At 53.4% G+C, this 23,302-nt stretch overlaps 9 protein-coding genes across 9 annotated transcripts; 7 read left to right on the plus strand and 2 right to left on the minus strand.

Moving 5' to 3' along the window:
• Nucleotides 1-1,446: 1,446 nt before the first annotated feature.
• Nucleotides 1,447-2,225, plus strand: PG997_013061 (uncharacterized protein; the record flags this gene model as incomplete). Its single annotated transcript, XM_066817375.1, has 2 exons — nt 1,447-1,536; nt 1,614-2,225. 2 exons carry the CDS (start codon nt 1,447-1,449, stop codon nt 2,223-2,225), a joined length of 702 nt encoding a protein of 233 aa, XP_066663067.1.
• A 1,453-nt stretch (nt 2,226-3,678) lies between these two features.
• Nucleotides 3,679-6,453, plus strand: PG997_013062 (uncharacterized protein; the record flags this gene model as incomplete). Its single annotated transcript, XM_066817376.1, has 7 exons — nt 3,679-3,759; nt 3,820-3,888; nt 3,953-4,817; nt 4,865-5,764; nt 5,803-5,927; nt 5,989-6,108; nt 6,160-6,453. The coding sequence occupies 7 exons, from the start codon at nt 3,679-3,681 to the stop codon at nt 6,451-6,453; spliced, it is 2,454 nt and encodes an 817-aa protein (XP_066663068.1).
• Nucleotides 6,454-7,257: 804 nt separating this feature from the next.
• PG997_013063 (uncharacterized protein) lies at nt 7,258-8,105 on the plus strand (the record flags this gene model as incomplete). Its single annotated transcript, XM_066817377.1, has 2 exons — nt 7,258-7,371; nt 7,413-8,105. The coding sequence occupies 2 exons, from the start codon at nt 7,258-7,260 to the stop codon at nt 8,103-8,105; spliced, it is 807 nt and encodes a 268-aa protein (XP_066663069.1).
• Nucleotides 8,106-8,126: 21 nt separating this feature from the next.
• Nucleotides 8,127-8,844, plus strand: PG997_013064 (uncharacterized protein; the record flags this gene model as incomplete). Its single annotated transcript, XM_066817378.1, has 2 exons — nt 8,127-8,509; nt 8,598-8,844. 2 exons carry the CDS (start codon nt 8,127-8,129, stop codon nt 8,842-8,844), a joined length of 630 nt encoding a protein of 209 aa, XP_066663070.1.
• Nucleotides 8,845-9,492: 648 nt separating this feature from the next.
• On the plus strand, nt 9,493-10,898 carry PG997_013065 (Bcr.t1.c1; the record flags this gene model as incomplete). Its single annotated transcript, XM_066817379.1, has 2 exons — nt 9,493-10,430; nt 10,463-10,898. The coding sequence occupies 2 exons, from the start codon at nt 9,493-9,495 to the stop codon at nt 10,896-10,898; spliced, it is 1,374 nt and encodes a 457-aa protein (XP_066663071.1).
• A 1,013-nt stretch (nt 10,899-11,911) lies between these two features.
• PG997_013066 (uncharacterized protein) lies at nt 11,912-13,467 on the plus strand (the record flags this gene model as incomplete). Its single annotated transcript, XM_066817380.1, has 2 exons — nt 11,912-12,361; nt 12,385-13,467. The coding sequence occupies 2 exons, from the start codon at nt 11,912-11,914 to the stop codon at nt 13,465-13,467; spliced, it is 1,533 nt and encodes a 510-aa protein (XP_066663072.1).
• Nucleotides 13,468-14,732: 1,265 nt separating this feature from the next.
• PG997_013067 (DnaJ like subfamily B member 4) lies at nt 14,733-16,125 on the minus strand (the record flags this gene model as incomplete). The annotated part of the gene is made up of 3 exons (XM_066817381.1): nt 14,733-15,026; nt 15,087-15,831; nt 16,046-16,125. 3 exons carry the CDS (start codon nt 16,123-16,125, stop codon nt 14,733-14,735), a joined length of 1,119 nt encoding a protein of 372 aa, XP_066663073.1.
• Nucleotides 16,126-18,162: 2,037 nt separating this feature from the next.
• On the plus strand, nt 18,163-19,775 carry PG997_013068 (uncharacterized protein; the record flags this gene model as incomplete). The annotated part of the gene is made up of 3 exons (XM_066817382.1): nt 18,163-18,630; nt 18,735-19,606; nt 19,664-19,775. The coding sequence occupies 3 exons, from the start codon at nt 18,163-18,165 to the stop codon at nt 19,773-19,775; spliced, it is 1,452 nt and encodes a 483-aa protein (XP_066663074.1).
• An 874-nt stretch (nt 19,776-20,649) lies between these two features.
• On the minus strand, nt 20,650-22,026 carry PG997_013069 (uncharacterized protein; the record flags this gene model as incomplete). Its single annotated transcript, XM_066817383.1, has 4 exons — nt 20,650-21,116; nt 21,307-21,504; nt 21,586-21,742; nt 21,844-22,026. 4 exons carry the CDS (start codon nt 22,024-22,026, stop codon nt 20,650-20,652), a joined length of 1,005 nt encoding a protein of 334 aa, XP_066663075.1.
• Nucleotides 22,027-23,302: the final 1,276 nt, after the last annotated feature.

The following is a 23,302-nucleotide window of genomic DNA, read 5'->3' on the forward strand; positions in this document are numbered from 1 at the left end:
GAAGCTTCCGATCATCATCGTCATCAAAAGACCTACCCATCATCTGTTGCCAGCCTATAATTATGGGTGACATTTCATCAAGGAGCTTCCACTCACGAACCAGGTCTGTGTAATTCGAAGGACTTTCCCCGCCCCCAAAGACCAAGTACCATGGGATTTCATGCTCGCAATAAATTGAATTGTAAATGGCTGTTTCTCTGCCAACATCTTCATAGCCAGATAAGCTACATGGTAAAAGCTGTCCCTGAACAGGCCAGTTTTCGCATCGAGATGCCCATTTGCTGCTATTGACAGATCATTGGCTCGGGCATAGGGTACCGGAGTTAGATTTGCAGTTCAGCATCTGCCAGAAACCACCGTTGTCACCGGTTACCTATCCCATCCCACACCTGCAAGAAACGTGTATGTTCTTCACCGGGGATGGCAGAGAGCTTTATTTAGCCTTTATATATCAAGTACCTTACAAGGTCCCGGATCTTCAGCCCTTATGGCACCCTACTTTTCTCATGCCTTGATATATCTCTTATCTACATACCTACGTTGCTCCGTCCTCTGTCTCATGGAGTAATCTCGGTATCTATGGATTGCCTGCAGAATCACACGTCAACTTTCACCTCACACTATCGACAGGAGGACGCAGGAGGCGAGCAGGCGAGTCAGTTAGTCCTGTCGCTTACATGTAATACTTCACGGAGCGGTCACCAGTGTTGATGGGCTTATTTGAGCATCACTGGACTGGACGATTACACTACGGTGATGGCGACTGGGGCGGGGCACGCTATTGGAGGATCCTCAGTCAGGGAGCAAGCGGCTGTCGGGTTGATTTGATGCACGCAGTGACGCCTGCGGCCTGGCGCCACCGCTCCATACCTACTTGAACCCAAGGCAAGGTTATGATCCCATCCCAGTTTTGGGGCATGACAGAAACCTTAGACAGGCACCTGCACAGTCAGTACCTGGCAGGCATCGGAGTCAGTTCGCAGTCCTGCGACTGTTTAAAACCCAACTAGGTCCCCCGCCATTTTCCCAGCTCCCAGAGTACTTACGTTCCTACTGGAGGCCATCTCTCGATTTCAAACGACGACACAACCCTCAACCCTCGCCCCGCGGTTCCCATCAAGGTTTGGTCACCTTTCTCTATCAATCTTTTGGGGCTTCTTCTCCGGCGGCTTGTATTCATCTTCGTTTGCATTCCCCGCCAACCTGCTTTCTCACCATCCCAAACCGACTGGGGTCAGCACAAAGGAGTTGTTATCGCTATCTCTCAGATGGTCGGTCACTTGGCCTGGACCCAAGCACGCGACGCATTTAACACCGGACTTCCCTCGGCGCCTTGATTTATATCTAGAGTGCTTCCCAACAGGCCACAACTAGATTTTCCACATCGACTTGCATCACCTTTGAGTCACAACCTGCACATCCAACATACGACACTGCGGCATCACGATGGCTCCAGGGGCAGGTCTTAACGGTGCCAAGACCCGTCTCATGCAAGAACTAGGTGAACTTCAGAAGGAACCATGGGTCAATATTGATGTTAGTGTCTTCGAAAACTGCTATCATATCATCGTCTTTCAGGATCTGATTGTATTGACCTTGCTTTTGTTCTGTAGCTCGCCAACGACAACCTGCTTCACTGGAAGTTGGGCCTGATGGTCATTAACTCAGACAGCGCCTTCAACGGCGGTTATTTCAAGGCAGAGATGCTTTTCGAGAACGATTACCCATACAAGCCGCCGACGTTCCGCTTTATGATTCCCATTTACCATCCGAACGTGTACCCTGATGGCAAGCTGTGCATATCGATTCTCCACAACCCGGGCGAGGACATCATGTCGGGCGAGGCTGCCAGCGAAAGATGGTCGCCATTGCAAGGTGTCGAATCCGTTCTACGATCTGTGCTGCTTCTCTTGGATGACCCGGAGATCAACTCGCCTGCCAATGTGGATGCTGGTGTCATGTACCGAGACGACCGGGCCAGTTACAATAGAAAAGCAGGTGAGGTCGTACAAAGGTCCAAAGCGGACATCCCCGCAGGATTTGTCATGCCGACCACACTGGATGCGACACCTCCCCCAAAGTCGGTCGACGATGAGGCAGCATTCTGGGCTGAAAGTGATGAAGAGTTGGATTTTGGCGGCAGCGATACAGGCGACGAGGAGATGGGCGATTTCGACGAGGACGGAGAGGATGAGGATGGCGCCAGCGAGGACGAGGATTCCTAATGGGCAAGAAACTCTGGGGCGGATTCGCAGATACACGAACGAACGAACGAAACCTGCGAGAATCCCTTGACCGCGGACGGCGCAGGCGGAGGAGACATGACTACACATTTGCATAGCGTCGGTTGATCGGCGTTCCACAAACCATTTCCTACTTATGGAGTAGGCAGGTGGAATTACTTTACTATTGGGCCTCATCGTTTGGATTGATGGCTTTCACTGCGAGCATTAGCGATTGCTTCTGCTCTAGACTGGGCTCTTTATATAACGATAGAGGTAATTCGATGTCTTATTTGGTAATAGGGCGTTCAAAGCTATCTTGGGCGGTGTTAATAGGGGCTTCATCGCGATAGATTGTGTATTAAATCCATATCACATATGCAAAACCACATGGAAGCACAGTATCTTTGTGTTGTTATGGCTGCCCTCATGTAGACTTTAGAGAACTTCCCAATTCGGTGTTGATTGACTATAGGGGAATTCCAGATGTTCGAGACTTGATTACGGACACAGCGGAGCGTATGCCGGCCAAGGAAGACATACATCCATGGATGAGAAGTGTCTGCAGCTTGATCCCTGAACTATCGTGATGTTGATACTCGGGATTACCTATAGGGGTACTTGCATAAGTATCGTATTGCATGGGTTGTCTGCATTACGAAACAACTACCGGATGCCACAGATCAGGGATCGTGTGCCTAGCTGGTACTATCGAGAGTAGGTATATACTAATATCAATAGAGGAATACATGGTACAACACCGCACATGATATCAACATTTTCAAGTACACCATCACATCATGCCCAAATTCGCAGAACCTCTCATTTATTGTGTCTACCTATACCCCGTCAGTATGGTACATATGGTCTGACTGGTCATGGTTCCAACTGGCCTGGCGAGGCGATTCATGAAATAGCGCGGGGCAAACCAAGCTGGACGTTACATAATGGGCAATCAAATCCCAGCCGCTCCCCCGCCATTCGACTTGAACGCCAGACGCTCGGTACCTACCTACCATCAATAGTAGCAGTACTTACTTTACTGGGTACCTACTAAGGGCATGTGCCTCGACCAGCACTTGTCAGAAGCCAGGAAGCTCCAATGCAAGGCTGTGTGTGAGGAGCGAGCTGTACATCCATGTAACCAAGATATCTGTGTCGTAGGTCTTGATTGCTACCAGTACCAGTCTTTCATTCCAGCCAACAACTTATATTCTCTTCCGGCATCATTTGGGCCGCACTTCGCTCGCTTGACCGAGGCTGCCGAATATTATTACAGCATACCCGGCGTCGTCGCGCAAGATCGGCGCAATCCATCGACCTCGACCTCGACCTTCCTTGCTCTGCTGCCGACGTAACTTGCCGAAAGCCATACACCTCCCATGTCATCTCAGCCTGGGTGGCGTGCAACCTTCTACCACAGTGCGATCGGCTCTCGAGCTGCCATTAAACCAACATGAGTGTCGCCGACGCAGACATCGATACGATCTGCTCCATTGTTGGGGTGAGCCGCGATGTGGCCATTAGGAGTCTCCAGGTTTGTCCACGCCCTTCCTGTGTCGCCCGAAAGTTGGACTGACGTAGCGTTGCCGCCCAGGCAAACCACAACAATGTCGAAAGAGCTATAAACGAGCTCTTGGACGATCCAGCATCCGCCGCGAAGAAGGTACGCACCAAACGACATATACTTGGGTCTACTGAGCTAGGTCGCTGATGTGCCCTTTCTGTAGTATAGTAATGCGTGGGACGACACGGCCTTTTCGGCAGGGCGAGACGGCGACGACACACAGAACCCAGGCACAATTCCCGCTTTCAACATACAAGGCCCCGACGAGGTCTCCAACTACCAGAACAGCACGGGTCCCACCCGTCCACCGTCCAGGACGGCGAACCGATCACCATTGGGTAGGCTAGTCGACTTGACTGCGTCCGAGGCAGCGTGCAAAGCTGACTCTGCCTACGTTCCAGGTGCCCCGACTACTGCGGCCGATGAAGATGCTGATCTGCGGCGAGCTCTTGCCGAGTCTGCTGCTCAGTCCGGCGTTCCTCAAGAAGTTGGCGTGGTGGACAGCGACCCAAACGTCAAATATTTTGGCCCAGCAAACCGACCCGACTACCAGCAGGATCAGTGGGCTCTGGTGCCAACCAAGGCAGATGGCAACACTACAACTGCCGATCCTCCCCCGTCGGCCCGCAAGCGCATCCGAGGCGCACCTGCATTCCTGCGCTCACTTAACGACCATCGCCTGGGGGCCCTCATCTCCATATACCACAGTATACCACTGGCGAGGAATGTTTTACTTTCGTATGCTGCAGGTTCAGCAGTTAAAGACTATGGAAGCCATATGGATTGGTGGAAAGGGCAGCCTATCATGGGGCCTCCACAGGACGAAGAAGCGGATGCATCGTCAGATGGCGTCTTCCCCAGCTTTGTTGATGAATTGCAACGTTTACTTGCTTTCCTTGACAACACCGACAGAAGCTATGGCAGCGCTGATGTGATAGCCCGGACATATGACATTGATCCCACCAACGGTGGTTGGGCGCCGCCTGATATTGATCACAATTTCTTCGAGGCCCTGAGGAATGTGGGAGGTCAGATTCCCAACTGCCAATACGGCCGACTCGAAACCCATGGCAAGGCACGTTGCATCTTCCCCAAAATAAGGCCGAGGAGGGGTCTGAGGAGCCCAGTGAGGAACCCAATGATGAAGAGGAGTCGGCTCGTTTTATGCTCCTGGATATTGGTTCCAATGATGGCAATTTCGCATGGGGAGAAGTAGATTCTCTTTATGACGCCCTGGACCGCCTTTTCTGGCATCATGCTCTGGCACCAGAACCTTGGGACCCTGAGGAGTCCAAGACTGCTACTTTGGTGCAACCCAGCGCTGTTCTCACGATTCGATTCAACGGAGAGGGCCTTCAAAGGACTTGCGATATTCCTGCTGTGCTCTATGTCGATCGCTACACAGAGGAGCGGAAGAACATGGCTGTCGAGCTCCAAATACACATGAACCAGCTAAGGCAGACCGGCCTCAAAGCGACTGAAACTTGGAAGAAGAGCATATTAGAATGTCATCACGGGGAAAAAGACCAAGCCCACAAGTGGCTAGACAGATCTCACGGACGCCGTGACTGCTGCCAAAAGATCATCAAAACATGCGAGGACCTGGTGCAGCGATTGCGACAGGACGCGCAGTGGCGCCAAATTCGTGAGCGCGTCGGCCAAGCCAATACGCCAACAATGGAGGACCTCTTCGCACTCCAAAACACTTCTGTATATTCCTTCACGGAAGAGGAAAGCGGCAAGTACGCCGCGCTCCAGGACAAAATCCGACTAGCCAGGGAGCAGCTCGAGTGTATCGAGACACAAATGTCTGAGATGGAGATGCGGCATAAACAATGCTTGGAAGCGTTAAGTAGCGCTTCCAAGATTTTAACCTGCCGTGAGGAGAGGAAGCTGATGCCGAGTTCGAATCTAACTACATTCACAAGTCCGACCCCGAACGCTATCAGCCCCAGCTCTGGAATCCGACTCATAAGTATCATCTTCGAGGCGTTGCTACTGCTCCTGGGATAGCATATTTGTGTGCTAAGGAAGACGGTGACCTCATGCAGTTTGAAGACCAACTGCAGACTAAACTAGACGGACAATGGTGGAAGGTCGGCTACGCCGCCAAAGACGCTCACCCTATCACTGTTGAGGTACGTTTGACCGCGTGACTGACTGTATTGCAACATCCTGGGCGCTAATCCGCGTGTTTAGAGAACGACAATCGGTGATGTGTTGGTTGCTGCTGGGTCTGAATCGAAAAACCCCATTCTTGTGTACGCTTCTGAAGCAGCTTACGAAGAAGACCCAATGCCATTGTCGCAGGCACTGCGAGTAAGTCATGCTGTCCCCAGGCCCATGTAGTGATGGTTCTAATAGATCTAGATGTTTGTGCAAGTCGATAACCGCTCATTTCAACAAGAGCTCAGCGAAGAGCAAAACCATGAGGCTGCTCCAGCGCCAAATGTGCCCACCCTAGATCCCTGGCAGGGCATTGATTTCGCCTCGTCTACTAAGAGGAAGCACAGCCGAAGCTCGTCTCTTGCCACGCTGGGCAGCACAGGTCGTAACTCTGATAGAGAGATGCTAATGTATAACGAGGATACATTTGAAGAGCCAACCACCTCACACCAAGAATTTGCTAGCCCAGCCCCGCAGTCTAACAAACTTGGGGGCTAGTTGAGTCTCTGGCTACGTGCAGGACGACTGAAACTACGCCCTCAAAGCTGGGCAGCGACAGTGACCTTCTGGGGACCGAGTCAAGAGAACCGGAGATGCAAGAGCGTGTGGGTAGACCCATGTCGTTCCTAGCATGCCCGACAGGCAGTGGAAAGCCTGCTGTGGATGTGCTGAATATGGATATGGAAGTTGATGAGGAGTATGGGACAAAATGAGCCGCCGCTGGTGTTCTTCTTAATGGATCAACACATAGGGTCTAGGAGAAAGAGTTATGATATAACTCAAGCGATTCGGGGTAATGATGCGTTATGAATTATCTGCATATGCCATGGCTTTCAGTATTGGCCCATGGCTGGCGTTCGTTTAGAAATCAGATACCCAAGCAATGTGAAAGATGGTTATAGCATCAATAGCGTAAGCACTAGGGTACGACATGCCAACCCAGGCATGTCACACTATCCAAGGGTCGGTGTAGCTTCTACCATTGACTACCTAGATACAGACGTATCTTTGATATCTGGCCCAACGGGGGGCTCGCTGATGGATGGTGAACATGCATACCAGAATTCATACAAGGTATGAGTCAAGTAGTGCACATCCAACTATCCTCATCCCGGTTAGTCGGTACTTTGACCGGAGTCTGCCGGTTAGCAAGAATTTGCGGAGCCGATGAAGGTCCGGGGTTCGGCACACCATAGCGGTTGGAGATCGATCGTTATCTATTTATGTAGGCAGCTTCCTCCGACCGACAGAGACGCCTCTGTGACTCTCTGATATTCGGAGTACTTACATCCATTCAACGCCATGGTGAACTTGATTTGCGCCCTCATCTCGACGGGTCTGCTCGTAACAGGGCCCGCACACGCCAGCTATGCGTTCTATGTAGGCAAAGATCTCACCGCGGACGGCGTCGTCATGGTTGGGGGACTGGCGAGGAAGTCTCGTCCCACTGGCTACAGATCTTCCCCGCAGCCGACCACGCTTCCAACGCCACCATCACTGTTGGGGTAACCCAGGACGCCGTCAAGCCCGGCCGCCTCATCCAAATCCCCCAGGTCGCACACACGTCCCGGTACGTCAGCATGGAGTATTCGGACTTCGAGGGCTTTCCCGCGCCCCTGACCAACGGCGGCGTCAACGAAAGGGGCGTGGCCGTCCGCGACGTCTGGGCCGACAGCCGCGACGAGCTGTACGACATGACGCCCGACCCGCAGACGGGGCTGCAGTACAGCGACCTCGCGCGCATCGTCCTGGAGCGCGCGGCGACGGCGCGCGAGGGCGTCGAGATCATCGGTCGCCTTATCGACGAGTACGGAGAGGCCACCTACGGCGGGAACTCGCACTTGATCGCGGACAAGGACGAGGGCTGGGTGGTCTGGGAGTTCGCCGGCGGCCAGAAGCTCTGGGCGGCGGAGCGGCTCGGTCCCGACCAAGTCCGCGTGCTGTACCCGGGCTACATTGAGGACTTCCCCGTCAACTTCACGGGTAGCCGGGACTACATGGGCTCTGCCCACCTCGTCGACTTCGCCGCCGAGCGCGGGTGGTGGGATCCCAAATCGGGGGCGCCTTTCAACATCTTCAAAGCCTACGGCAAGCAGGGCGACAACTACACGGCCCGGGACGGCGGGTTCAAGTACATGTCGCAGGCGTAGCTGGAAGACGCCACGCGGGCCATGGCGCCCGTGACGGAGAAGGACCTGATGGAGCGGGTGCGCGACCCGCGCATCTCGGACGACGAGGCCGGCTACGGCCAGGTCGTCAGCCTGTACCCGGACCGCGACGCGGACCTGATCCGCATCTGGAACGCCCCGACAGGCTCCGTCGCCGCGCCCTTCCTCCCCAGCTGGCTCGGCGTCGACGCCGTCCTGCCCGAGTACGGACAGCACCGGTACCTCACCACGGGCGCGTCGTCGAGCTTTCTGAACCCGGACTTCGAGCTGCAGGAGGCCTCCGTCTTCGCCGGCCGCCTGTTCAAGCGCGTCCTGTACTACATGTGCTCGGCGCCGGCCGAGATCCACCCCATCGTCACGGACATGCTGGTGGCGTTCGAGAACCGGTCGCTCGCCGACATCGACTGGGTCGAGGCCGGGGCCCGCGCCCTCCTCGAGAAGGGGGAGAGGGCGGCCGCCAAGAACCTGCTGCAGTTCTATGCACACACGGGCCCAGGATGCGCTAGGCCTTGGAAGAACCTTGACCGATGCCCTCGACGCTTACATCAAATTGGCTGGCAGGTGGAAGGGTCCTACGGGAACGCAGATCAACGACGCGGGCGAGGGGGCAGAGACGGTTAACTGCCTGGTTGGGTTCGACCCGGATCAGCCTGCGTGGAAGCAGCCGCCCCCTTCATCTGCTAAGAAAAGACTTATTTTCCAGGCTCCAGGTGCACAATAGTTGTCTTACTCCATGGTTCTTTGAGCTCGTGGTAATCGGGTTGTGCCGGACAACTGGTGCCACCAAACATCTAACAGGAGAATAATAATAATAATAATAATACACCATCTTGACGATGCACATGTCCACTGGCCGAGTTGCGCTGTCTTTCTCCGACAAAAAAGGGGCTCAGCTTTCGTGTTCTTCGGCAAACGTCGAAGTGAGTAAGGTATCACAAAACCCTGCAACTAGAATGTTGAGAACAATGGCCAAATCTGAACCATGATACTTGATTCATCATCTATACGAGATGTCCTCGGTTTGTGTCATAGGGCAGTATGGTGTATGTGTAAGTGTCTTGATTATAGGTCTCTGCGACTGTGGAGACGAGTTGTACAATAAGCTATCTGCCATTTTCATTGACCAATCAGCATTGGGTTTGATGGGTTTTATGCCCAATAAATAGACTCTTCATCTTCATTTTGTGCGCTATTCACTTGTGGCACTGCCGCCGTCATATCCAAAACATCCCTATTTGATAACTGCAAAGTCACTGAAAACACCAGTAAGGACAAACGCTCTAGCGCGTACATTTGCTGGCTGGAAAGTCGGGGCAAGTCAATATACAGTTGTCAAGTCCGTCAGGTTGGGGGGGATTCTGGAGCTGCAATGGCTACGACAGGCAACGAAGCCTCTTCAGGGGCCGCTCCTCTCACCGAGGCGGATTTGATCTTTTCTCCGCAAGCAAATCACAACTTCTCTCGGATTCTGGGAGATCTGAAGAAGTCCAACCTTTCTATCACCAACCGACTCCGCTCCATCAAAGAGGACGCCCACTTTGTCTCTGAGGCGGCAGAGGCTCTTGTTAGGCCACTCGTCGCCAACGAGAGGTGTGGCAGTTGGTACATCTCGCCCGGCGACAAGGCGGGATCCGCCTACTTCAAGAGCACCGACGGACACATGGGGCAATGGAGCTTCAGCACGAGACGATTGAATCTCCATTTGCTACCCGTCATCGGGGAACATGACGGGTGCATAATTGTCGATTCGACGAGAAGGGGGAAACGCATGCCAGATGCGCTGAGCAAGACGATACCTACGTGGTGCTGTGTCCTCAACCGTGCTCTCTTCCCCGATGCAGACGGAGATAAGCATGACCTTTTCACGCCGCCGCACGTAGTCTCAGAGTCGGAACACGCTCAGATGCAGGCCAGGATACCCGACTTTGTGGAAGCACTCGAAAGTCTGCGTGTCGACGTGGCGTCCCTGAGAAAGCAGGTCAAGAAACCCCTGCGCCCATTCTGGCTTACGCGCGAGTCGCAAATAGAGACTATGACCGAGATCTTTAAAGATTATCACCCAGTCGTGTGTCTTACCAGCTCGCGGCGTGTCCAGGGCGGTGAGATGAGCGAAGGTGGCTACATCCAGGGCGCTGGTGATGATACGGAGAACTGGGCCCTGGGATTAACTCCCGTCGTGTTCTGGCAGAACGAGGAACTGCTACTCTCTACTCCGGAGGCGGACCTGCCAGAGCTCGTGAAGTCGCTGGTGGCGACGCATGCAACAACTGCCGGAGGCCCGACACCCAAGCAGCTGGCAGATCACTTGTATGTGGGTGCTCTCGCAGCAGAGCCCCCAGTCCAACGACGACATGCACGATCACGATTGTGCCTCAGACTACAGAGCCCAGTGAGTGGGTGAAGGGCCCGGCCTGCATGGAGGTGGGTTTGGGCAAGCAGACTAAAATAGCGAGCCGCAACCTGCGGACGGCTCTGCCCCAGATCTGCGACTTTGCGACGCAATACCTCCTCTCTTCTTCCCCGACAACAACATCATCAACAGCGGGGGATATCCTGATACGGTGTGAGACCGGTAAAGATGTCTCCGTGGGTATCGCCCTAGCTCTGCTCTGTCGAGTCTTGGATGACGAGGGGAGGCTGAAGCCAAAAGGAGTCGAGGAAGATGTCAACAAATCGATCATCAAGGTTAAGCTGGGTCGCGTGATGACCCGGTTTCCCGAGGCCACACCGAGCCGGGCGACTCTCCAGAGCGTCAACAGCTTCCTGATGGGCTAGAGCTGATTGTGTCTACCACAAGGTGCATTTGTTGAGTGCTCCGGATGCGGGATTGAGGATTGAGGACGGCAGATAAAGCGTGCTCTTATCAGATCAGACTTACTTGACTTGACTTGGCCTGACTCTTCCACGCTGAGGCTCAAAATACATGTACCTACATGGACAAGCAGAGCGAGCGCAGCCAAGAAGGCCAGAGTCCCACATTGAGACGTCATTCCCGCGATTTGTTTTCCCCCGGCTGCAGGCATTCTTTATTTTATTGACTGCCACTGCGGAGACGTAGTAGTAGGGCGGGGATGGCACAGGCCCATCGTGCATGGCTGGGGGGGCCTTTTTCTGCTTGGGGGTGCTTTTTGTTTGCCTGTTCCCACTCCGTCAGCTCCGATCAGCAGCCAGACGGGCCAATCTGAGTCGGGCTCGTCGTCCTCGCTCGTAGTGAGCGATTTTCCCTAACTAATGAGCCCATTGCTACAGTGATTAACGCAAGCACTAGCATGCATGCGGTCTACGGCGGACAGCTCTCTTCCCGCACCTGCCGGCATCTCGGACAGGGCGAGTAAGGGCGAGCGAGAAAGGCATCCATCCATCAAATCAATCGATGATCGCGCTCAGAGCGAGAGCCAAAAGCCAGAGCCAGCAAAACTTTGTGCCATAGCTGCTCCCGACCCCCCAAGCACCTACCGCGCCTACCTAACCTTGACATCCTTCTGGATTTCACCTTCGTGCATCCGTGCCGATTGCCATTCCGTCTGCATATTGAATGCTTCATTGTCATTTGATATCTTGGTTGCTTTGCTTGCTTCCAGTGTCTCGTTTTCCACCTATCCACACTGCCAACCTACGTACGGTGATACCTGCCTAAGGTCCATACTTGCAACTAACCTCTTAGTGCGTCGCGCGCGCAGAACATCTGTGTGTTGCTTCTATCAGCCGAAGCTTCCGCTGGCAAACAGTATAGAAGAATAGAAAAAAGACGACCCCCATGAACAGCCACCGACAAATCTAATTCCACCATGCCCGTCATCGATGTGCGCGACATCATGTCGTGGCCGGCAGGCGACAATGCAACCGACACAGTCTTCGGGAATGTCCATTTCAACCTCACGCTGCTCGAGCACTGGAATTATACCCTCTACAGCAACAACACCCTCTCCAACGGCACCAAGTGCATCTTGACCTTCGGCCCTTACCCTCCCACTCTGCTATTTCCCAACGGCACTTTTATCAACTCCACGTCATGTTATTCCGCCATTGATCCCGTCGGGATCCGTGGTGGTGTCGGCATTGCCTTCGCCGTCCTGTACGCCATCTCGCTCGTCTTCATCTGCATCAACCTGACCAAGCACGGCAAACGCTATCTCCCGGCTACCAAGAGGTTCTATCCGTTGGGCAGACGTTGGCAGTGGTACTGGGGCTTGTTCGTGTGCGGCGCCGCCGTCATTGGCCTGTTCACCGGTGTCGATGTCGACCGATTCTACCTCCCGAGATACCCATCGTCCTCAACAACTTCTTCTGGTATCTGATGCAGCTCGGGTCCATGGCTTTGGTGTGGGAGGCAGTGCGGCATTGGGGAAGCTGGATGGAGAGGCAGTTCATCGACCCGAACCCGTTTGTTCTGCAGCAGTCGGACAAGAGGGGCATGTTCGAGTTCTGGCTGCCGCTATTCTTCTACTTCTGGCTCTGGATCAACTTCTTCTTGGTCATCCCTCGCAACTGGGGAAACATTGAGAAGCAGCGTGATTTCGACCAGACGAGGCTGATTGCGGAGCCATCGGCGACGGATATCCGCTTCAAGATTGCGACCTTTTGCCTCCTCATCTGCTGGCTGACCATCATGACCTCGATGTGGCACTCGATCCGTCACTACGAGCCTCGGAACCGCGGTCTCTTCAACCGCGCCATCGGCTTCCTGGGCTACATGCCTTTCCGCTTCGTTCTGCTGCTGCCGCTCGCTCTGGCCGTAGTCGCCTACCAAGGGCTCTGCGCCTGGGAGTTCTGGCTTTCCCCGCAAAAGGTCGACACCAACGTCATCGCCATGTACGTCGGCGGGTATCTTCCCACTTTTCTGATCCTCTGGGTCCAGATCATTTCGGGCTTCATGCGACCCAACGAGGACAAGAACCTAATCCAGCAGCGCCGCCAGCGCGGCGACGCCATCGACCGCGACTTGGGTATTGTCAAGAAGCCCGCGTGGTGGCGCCGCGTCAATGGCGACATGCCCGTCGAAGGCATGCGCGACCGCCTCATGCGCAACGTGCGCGAGGTCGGAGGCGGCGCGGCCACTGCCCGCAACGTGGAGCTGGCCGCTGAGACGCGGGCTCGCGAAAGTGATCAGGCGCAGGCTGCGGCCGAGAGGGAACGGGCAGCAGGGGCAGCACCCATCGAGATGAACGAGATCCGCCGGGCCAACTCGATCGCTAGCAGCATGCGAACATCTACGGCCCCGCCGCCCTACGAACCACCCTACAGCGGCAAGAGCGCCAACCGGAGATCCGAGAGAGCCATGCAGGCAGCCGCGGGCCTTCTGTTCCCCAATGCTGCGCCGCCACCTCCCCCGTTTCCCGCATGATGATGAAGAAGCGGCGGCTGGCCGGGGCCGGGTCAGAGAAGGAGAGTCGGGTGCCGCCGGAGGTCTTCACGTACCCAGACCCGGCACCAGCGAGCGTAGCAATAGCACGGCTTCTGGTAATACGCTCAATGCGCCTCCCCAACAAATAAAGAGCATGTTGGACGTGTAACATCAATTTTAATGCGCGTGGTGCACACCACCAACATGTCTCAAGGTAAACTGGAGGAAAAGGGGGAGGGGACCGATGTCCATACAATATGTAAGACTATGTGTCTTATGATGTGTTTACTCGCGGTTTACAGCAGCCGCTTACGACTTATGGCAAACGTTTATGTTTATTTTTGCAAAATCCGCACTGTTACTATATTGATGTCCAAGAGCAACGGTACATTGGATATATACACATGCAATTCTGTCACTCGTTCAGGATTGATCGACTACGGGCGAACGAACGATGGATGACGAGAAAGGGGAGATGTGTTTTCGGCCTTTGGATGCTCAAGGTTCGGAAGGGATGCAGAGGGGGTCATGAGATAGTAAAATCCCCTGATAGTCGATACTTATTAGTAGTAGACAGTGCACACTGCACATATTGATAATAGTAAAAACGTTTCACAAAGTAAATCTACAAGCCAGCTTTTCGACTTGACTAGGACGTCATCTCTTGCGGTCCGTACCCCTTCACTCTCTTCGCCCATGCTCACAACCTTGGCCTTCTCACTAAGGCTAGACTGCAACAACACACGATCGTGGGTGGACATTTGTGTAGTGTCAGAACTTGACTATTTCATTATAAAGGCACTATCCTTGCGGCCTTGATATGTACAGTAGTTATGCAAATAGAACGCAAGCCATTGCTACAGATCATATCTGTTCAGTTCTCTCCTACCACTCGTGGGATGCACTCCCCGGCTACGCCGGACACAGAATCGCCCTCGACCCATTCACGCCTGCTCCTCTTAGCCCGTCTCTGCCCACCTTGCTTCGGTATGAATAGGCACGGAGCTTGCTTGGCAGACGAGAGGGCTTCTTCCGCTCCAGGCCCGATTGAGGTCCCTGCCGCTTCTTCTTTTTCTCATGTATTCGTTTCGTCGTGTAGAAATAGAGAAAATGTATAAAGACAAAACGCCGAAATCAAACACAGCTTGATATTCCATCCAACGCCATACCCTCTTGGGGGGCCCGAGTCCGCGATGATAAAACGCCAAAACGATCTACGCAGTAACTAGATATAAAGACTGCGTAGACGGGAAACAACAAAAAGCTTATAGGATTTCCTTGAGCTGCGCCTTTTGTTGGGCAGTTAAGCTCGTGGGGAACTTCACGTTGTACTTGATGATGAAGTTGCCCCGGTCGCCGGGTTTCTTGGAGATGGGCATGCCTTGGTTGGGGTACGTGTCGGAACTGCCGGGCTGAGTAGGTCCGGATTTCTCAACAGTAATCTGTTTGCCGTCGATCGTCGTGACCAAGCGCCTCCAGCCAGTCAGAGCTTCCTTGAGACTAAGGTCAATGGTGTGGGTCAAGTCGTCACCATCGCGGGCATAAAGGACGTGAGGTTTCTAGACAATGTGTTAGTGAGCATACTCGAGCATGACTGCAAATCATATAGGTTTGCTTACCTCTTCCACGATGAAGTGAAGATCTTGCTTGCCGCCCTCCTCTTGGTCGCCGACGCCCTTGAACTTGATCTTGCTCCCCTTCTTCAGGCCTGGCTTGATGGGCACCTCGAGGACTTGATCACTGGTGGTCCGTTTGCCGCTGTCATCAAAGGTCTTGCGCTTGATCTTCATCTTCTTGGTCACACCATTAAAAAGTTCCTCCAGTGTCAGCGGCAATGCGCGCTCCACTGTAGTCACCTCGGGTGTAGCCTCACGTGCGCTGCTGCGGAACCCGTCCTGAGGGAAACCACGCATGCGGCTCGATCGGCCACCACCTCCTCGTGGCATGCCGCCCATGATATCAGCAAAATCATCATCTTCGAAGCCACCACCTCCGCCGCCGCCAGCACTACGCATGAATTCGGCAAAGATGTTGTTCGGGTTGCTAAAGTTGAAGCCACCCCCGCCTCCGCCTCCGTTGGTGCTGAAGTGGTAGGTTCTGGCGCCACCGCCGGGCATACCACCAAAGTTGAAGCCTTCGAAACCGCCGGGCATGCCGCCGCCACCTGCGCTGGCGAAGGGGTTCTCCCCAGGCGGAGGTGCTGAACCGCCGCCGCGTAGTAGAAATTCGAGGCCATACTGGTCGTAGACTTTGCGCTTCTCAGGGTCGGAAAGAATCTCATAGGCTTGGGAGCATTCTTTAAACTTCTCGCCCGCAGCCGGGTTGTCCTTGTTCTTGTCGGGATGCCATTTCAGCGCAGCTTTTCTGTTGAGCAAAAGTTGTTAGTACTTGTCTGAAACAGGCAATTCAGCCCAGTCAGTATGGTAGTGTGGTAAGGCCGTTGCTGGTGCAGGTGAGTTGACGGTGGCGTCGGCATACAACAACAAGACCATCATCTTGGCCCGTCCCAAGGTGGGGAACGGCTAGATGCAGAGACGAGGGGCGAACAATGAATGGTATGAAGCAGATTCCAACTTACCGATATCCCTTCTTGATTTCGTCTTGTGTGGCGTCGGGTTTGACGCCCAGCTGGTCGTAGAGTTTTGTCTCTTTCACCATGGTGTCGGTGTGAGTAGGTGACGTGAGGGTGTACTAAGCAATTGAGGGTGTGGTTGCGGATGGGTACAAGTAGTATAGATATGAGGTTTGCTGTTGCGAGTCGTACGGTTGCAAAGTGAAGTGCCAGATGGGAGCTTCTGCAACGAACGAATGGAAATAGACAAGAGGCCACTGCAGGATGGAAGCTTCTTTCAGTATGTCGTTACTGCTTGAGCGCAATAGAAAAAGAGAACCAGGTTGCAGAATCCAATGAGGCAGCTCGGGAATCTTGGGAATAAGGTGTTGAGTCGACCCAATGACCTGAAGCTTGGCTCGTGCTAGGCCCTCCGGTGGTCCCCAGTTAAGGGTGGGATAGAAGGTTCTGGTCAGGCGTTGCTGCAATTCGCCAGCAGTGACGCCCAATGTGGTCCCGGCAGGGCGGTTGTCGTGGGAGGCGTGCAAGAGTGGACGAGTGGAAGAGCCTGCTCGATGGATCTGGAGAGATCCCAATCAATCGATGCATGCGCAGGTAGAAAGAAGTCGATCTCGGTTCTGTTTTCGAGGCGTTTCTCGAAAAGTGTTCTGTGGCCTGGCTGACTCAACTCTGGGCTGGATGCAGCAGACAAGCACTTCCAGTGCCGGAATGACGCTGGTTGATGGCGGGGTGGTGGCTTTATATCCCCGCCATTCCAGTCATCAAAAGTGTATATCTTATCACAACCTTCCTTGTCATTCCGTTCGCAACACTGAGAGGTGATATCATTCAACACCAAGTCGGTGCCGGTCCTCCTTTCGCTTCAGCGGGCATTGAAGGCCTTTCGTGTAGGGCCCAGTCCGTCCAATGAGGCTGTATTGAGCAGATACACTTTCCGACAGATCGTCCTCCTTTGTTCACCAGGACCATGGAAGCTTCTAGAAGCTTCCAACACATCAACTTGTTTGGCAAGTTAGACCCCATGTGTTGATCGTATGACACAAGCCGACGTCGCGCCTGATTCTCCGATTCCAACGGAACCTTTGGCAGCGCAATAGCCCCGGACAGCGGATAGCGGATAGCGGAAGCTATCACTGCTTTCGAGCATGAACATATGTACGCCTGGTCACATACACCATGGTGTTCATCCTTCTCATTTGTTATAAGTCTTATTTTCTGGATGGAGATGTGTTCGACTGTAACATCTTATGATCCTCCACAACAGCTCACATGCGATCTGTAGGACTTAAATATGTCTCAACATGTGGAACAACACTGATGGACTGGAATAAACCGAATTAATACTCGGCAGTGTCGAGTAACTAGGTTTCTGCTAGGTATGCATTTGTCCGACTCCAGGAATCGGCAGCCAAGGTTAGAGACTGGTTGGTGCTACCGCCTAATACATGGCTGGATAGCTGCCCTTCATATTAGGTAAGAAGAGCAGCTATCCAGCTATCAAGGAGGTAGGTCAGGGATAGGTAAGGGGTAAGTCACAACACTTTATCGATGGCTGCCGCAAGACTTACAGCAACTTTATCAGAGTCATCAATTGGAGCCACCTGAATTTGTAGGGCTGACTGACTACCTCGTATTGACAATTGGCACTTGCCCCATATAAACCACACTGGCACGGGCGCCCAAGATGGTCCCTTCCGCAATTTCCTCATCGGGCAGATGCCAAGTCAATGCCGCTCCGGTGCACACTGTCTCGGTTGGCAGGTTGATAATGCCTTCATCATGGCCAAGCTGCAAGCAATCTGGCCCATGGCCTCGAACAGCCTGCAAGGGGCAGTTTGGGGTCACACGGGTCGTCCCTGCCTCAATTTCGTCAAGGCAGATGTGAGGGATGTTGCGAGAATGTTGGTACGGGTTTGTCAAGGTCATATGTTTGTTTCAAACCACGTCCCAGTTTATTCTTCCGCAATTAGATAATTACTCCGTACGCTACTCGGCCAAGTTTCCTTTTCCTCGGTTTCTCTCGCGATTGGCGATGCTGAGTTAAACTATACATAGAAGGAATTGGCACTTCGCGTTGCTTTCCGTTGCCTTCTGTCGTCCTTTTCCCCAGCTTCAACATCGCCATGTTGATGCGCGGGGCCACCCGAGTAGTGGCAGCCGCGCTGCTGTTCGGCGTTTCCGTTGGCGAATGTCCCAATTACAGCACTCATTCCCAGCAGCGTCACGAGCCTCTGTCAACAGGCGCCTATGCCCTCTCCTATCAGCGACCCGATCCCGCCTGCCGGACCTTCAACTCCTCCGGCGTCGAAGAAATCATCGTGCGCCTGAAAGACAAGATCTACGATCCGGATCTGTACCGCCTATTCGAGAACACCTTCCCCAACACGTTGGATACGGCCATCAGATGGCGCGGCGTGGCTGCCAACAACACGGCCGAGGAGCTATGCTTCGTGATTACCGGCGACATCAATGCCATGTGGATCAGAGATAGCGCCGATCAGATCGCGCCCTACAAGTCGGCCATGTCCAATGCCACCGACGACATCGCGTCCGTCTTTCGCGGTGTCCTCAACATGCAGGCGCGCTACCTCGTCATTTCGCCATACTGCAATGCCTTCCACCCCCACCCGAGAGCGGCATAGCAGTGGAAGTCAATAACCACCCTTACTCGGTAACTCCGCCCTACGACAAGCAGATCGTGTTTACTTGCAACTTTGAGCTGGACGACTTCGCTGCGTTCCTGCAGCTCGGCCACGACTACTACACGGCCACGGGCGATGTGGACTTCTTTGGCAAGTACCAGTGGATATATGCGATCCAGTCTATAATGTCGGCTTCTAAGGCCTTGAAGCAGCCCACTTATGGGCCAGATGGCGAGTGGGTCGTGCCGGAGTATACATTTCAAAGCCAGACCATGACTGGATCGGGGACTCTTGGCAATCACGGCGTCGGCAATCCGGTCAACTACACGGGTCTGATACGTTCGCCTTTCCGGCCCAGCGACGACGCCGCCACCTATGACTTCAGCATCCCTGCCAACATGATGATGGCCGTGTACCTCGAGTCCAACGCCGACATCATGGAGAGGCTGCCGAACGCGCCTGCGGGTTTGGCAAAGGAGATGCGCGACATGGCTTCAGAAGTCCGCGAGGCCATCAAGACGTGGGGTACCGTAAAGGCCCCGAGCGGGAAGAAGGTGTTCGCATACGAGGTCGATGGCTACGGCGGGCAGAACCTGATGGACGACGCCAATGTGCCTTCGCTCCTATCGGCGCCATTCCTGGGGTACCTGGACAAGAACGACGAGATTTACCAGAACACGCGAAGTCTCATTCTGAGTCGGTCGAACCCGTTCTGGTGTCAGGGGCCCATCATCAGCGGAATCGGCAGTCCCCATGTGCAGCCAGGAGCCACGTGGCCCATGTCCGTCATCATGAGGATCATGACGACGGACGACGATATCGAAATTAGGACGAATATGAAGATGATCTTGTCGAGCACCGCAGGGTTGGGGCTGATACACGAGAGCGTCAACGCTTTTGACGCCAAAAAGTGGTCGAGACAATGGTAGGTCATATAAGGTTTGCATCCCAGCAGAAACATGCTAACCATGATTTCAACTAGGTTTACTTGGGCAAATGGACTCTTTGGGCAGATGGTATTAGATATTGAAGCTCGAAAGCCCGGGCTCTTGAAAGAGAGCTACCAACCATTCAGATACATGGCTGCCGCCTAAAGCGAGAACCAAAGGATTGGCGAGATGCTAGTGCTAAAGCACTTCACGATATAACCACACGGAAATGCAGATCATATAAATCCATGTCCTCCACCGGCGCAACAGTGATACCATCTCACCCACTGCACCGGTTAGCTCTTAACCTCATTCGCCAATCATGCTGAAACGATGGACATCGAAATTGCAAACCCAGGGGTTTTTCAAGAATTGAGCTACGATATGCATCATTCGCCAGTCACATCAAGACATCAGGCAACTCTCCTAGCCATCAGCTCCTCCATCCGAAAGGAAAAGGGGGTATCTGGCAGCTGTTTCTGTGGATGGCCAGCATAGGTTGACATGAAGAATGGAAGCATGCCAAGCTATCCAGCAGGATTCTGCAACGATGGACAAATCGGGGAGCTTTTTATTGAATATGGTGGAGAAACCTGTGTTCTGATCATCTTTATCAAAGATAGCGCAGGAACTTGCTACAGCGATTTGGCTTTCGACTGACCACGAATGTGTCAATGTGGTCATGAGCCAGCTACACCCACAGTGGGAGATGTTTTGGACGGAAAGGATGGTTACACAATTGAGCATGAGTAAGCCTGAATGTTTGAGACTAATGGGTTATAGCATCATGACGCTTATTGGGCGGTGGACGATTCAGGGCAGTATATGGATCGTGTCAGCACCAATTGATGCCTATACGCCCACGACTCATGGCATAGCACCCGTGACGAGATACTTAGGAGTCAGCTAGCCTATATACCTGATTCATCCAACTCATGAATGAAAAAGCCTCTGGCGGCTGCTATCGCGGATGGAGGCAAATATCCCAAGTCGAAATCCCCCTGCAGGTTCCAAGAAAGCGGTTGGAGCCTTCAGGGTATTAGATGTCCGCCAAGTTCCTACTCAATTGTTGTCGCCGTGGCCTTGCCCCCGTTTTCATCCTTGGCTTCTGAGAAGGGCCATGTTGTGGTTGCTGTGCGTGAGGCTGTCGAGGTGTAGGTGCCGGTGCCGGCGCCGGCATGGGCCGTTGCATGGTGGGCGGGTTCGTAGCACCGGTGGGCGCCGGGTCCCGAAAAGGGTTCCCATGAGGGTTCCTAAGAACTGACACGACCCTGTTAACAAGCCCCTTGCCGTCGGTCCACGGACGCTCGCGTTGAGCTTGGGCTTCCGGGCTATTGTCCTTGTGGGGCAGTAACAGGTTAACCCAGTCCGGCAGCTCGTCTGGGGTGCCTGGCCAAAATGATCCGTTGCGGATGCCCAGGAGCTTCCAGTTGACCTTGTGGATTTGCATGACAAAGCCCGCCAGCTTATGGGCGTAGTCCATCCGATTTCCCCTCTGGAACCCGACTAATATAGAGACGACCAGCAAACGTTAGCGGAGGGGAACGATACACAAATAAGGGATATACCTATAAGATAGGCAGCTTTGCTCATCCATTCTGTCGGGAGGGAGGGGAGAGGCGGAGAGCGATTTGGAACGACGAGTTGGTTATTGCTGATTCGCAAGAAAGGGGCAAGTAGAGTGCTGCAAACTTACGCAACGTTTTGTAGATGGATCGCCCAAGGACCTCCCGTTTAATGCAGCCGGATCTCAGAAATAAGCCCACCAGATAATTCAGCCGGACGGGCTGCACGGCATCGATGTAGGGCCATGTAGCCGACATCATTAGGACCCAATCGATTACCAACTCGGCACGCTGGGCCGATAATTTTCGAGCACTGCGTTCGGAGTCATCTAGGATCCGAACATTAGTTTTACCATGACTTCTTCATACTCGAGAGCAGCTAGGGCGGGATGGGGTGGAAGGCTTCTTACCATCGACATGTGGCATCATCTTCTTGAATGGTTCCACGATGAACTTGTAGAGAATCCGGGCCACGTCTTCTGGCGTACGCAGAGGGTTGCCAAACTCGTTGGTTACCAGTATCCCGCTGATGAAGGTCCACATCTCAGCTCGTGGACGGGGGGTTGCCTGGCGTATGGTGCCGCCTAAGGACGAAGAAGGCCGCGGCCGCGGCGGCATGGGGCCTAAGGAGGTGCCACTGCTGGGCGTTGCATCCGATCACGACCCACCGCAGGAGAGGCGGAAGGAGACGGTTGTATCGGAGGACGTGGCATGATTCTCTGCTGGTTCGCAACAGCCGGCCGGACAGCAATTTCCAATCTGTCCAAAGGAACCTGCATGTTGGGATATGGCACTTGTCGTGAGCTGGCCGGCAGACGCTCCGTCTTCACGAACTTTGATGCTTTGGGCATGGTTGTTGTGTCCTTGTGTTGGTTCCCCGGAAGTTTTTGTACCTCACTGGACTTTGTTTTCCTTTAGTGAAGTTCAAGTGAGTGGAATCCTCGTCAAGTCTGATGCCTTGTTTAGACCCTACTACCGGTGCTGTGACAAAGTCCGGAAATGTTTTTACCACTGCTGCTGTTGGATTCTCGACAAAGAGGTCGTTTCCGACGATGATGGCTGAGCGTTAGTTCTACGGACAGAACAACCAGGGTACGCCAGGTGAACCTTGGAGGTAGCTTGATTTATTCACAGTCGATGTTTGGGGGAAAATGCCCTCACCTCAGTGCTTCTGCAGACTAAGTTTCCGCGAACCATGGGTGGATGATGGATCACGAGCCGCCACATCTTGGTGCATCTTTTCCCTGTGGATGTGCCTGCGTTTCCTCGTCTAGAATGGCAGTACATGTGCTTGATGTCCTCAATGCTCACCTTATTGCTACGGCTCATCCCCAGAAGAACCACGAGGGCTTCACATGAAAGTCACCTCGATATGTCGGCCCCCTAGCCTCCAGATGCAGAACACCATGCATGAGCACATTCCCCTCGCAATTAGAACGCTAGGTATCTCACCATGTTGAACTATCGCGGACAGATTACGTATTAATTGCGCATAACCTGGACGCAAGCAGGTTACTGAGCGCGTATTTACCTAATTAAATATACAGGCGCTAAAGTTAACTCACTCACTTGATGGCATCGACCATTCTTAGGATAACGGGGCTTTCAAGTTGTTGTTCTGTACAAGCCGTGTTGCTTGCGACTAGATGGAGCAAGTAGGGCTAGTCATGCAGTTGGATTTCTGCGTTTCGTGTTCCAGCCGAAACATTGGGCTGGAGCTGAAGAGAAACGGCAGCTCAGCAACACCGTTAGCTGTTTGATTATGTTTTATGTGCTTGAATTGCTGGGGCACCTGACCTCATTTTCATATCAGCCCAATATACAAGGTCGTGTCAAACAGCCCGAGCCCGGTAGTCGACTCACGATGATGGATGCTGGTGTGTCACCAATCTCCTTTCCATTCGCACTTGCGTAGATTTTAGGGGCCAAAGAATAATTCAACGGATACTAGATACCCCTGAAGCCTATCAGTTGACATCTCCCAGAACACAATCAGCAGAAAGGGGGAGCTAATGTTACAAGCCATATCAGGCACACCAGCCATTCTTAAGTGCATGCTCAAAAATATAAAGTCCAGACGTCGACATATAATGAATGTGATGGATGTGGTAATTCCAGAGACGGTGC

Source organism: Apiospora hydei, assembly GCF_038363865.1.
Source record: "Apiospora hydei strain CBS 114990 chromosome Unknown utg000009l_segment0_segment0, whole genome shotgun sequence".
Lineage (NCBI taxonomy): Eukaryota > Fungi > Ascomycota > Sordariomycetes > Amphisphaeriales > Apiosporaceae > Apiospora > Apiospora hydei.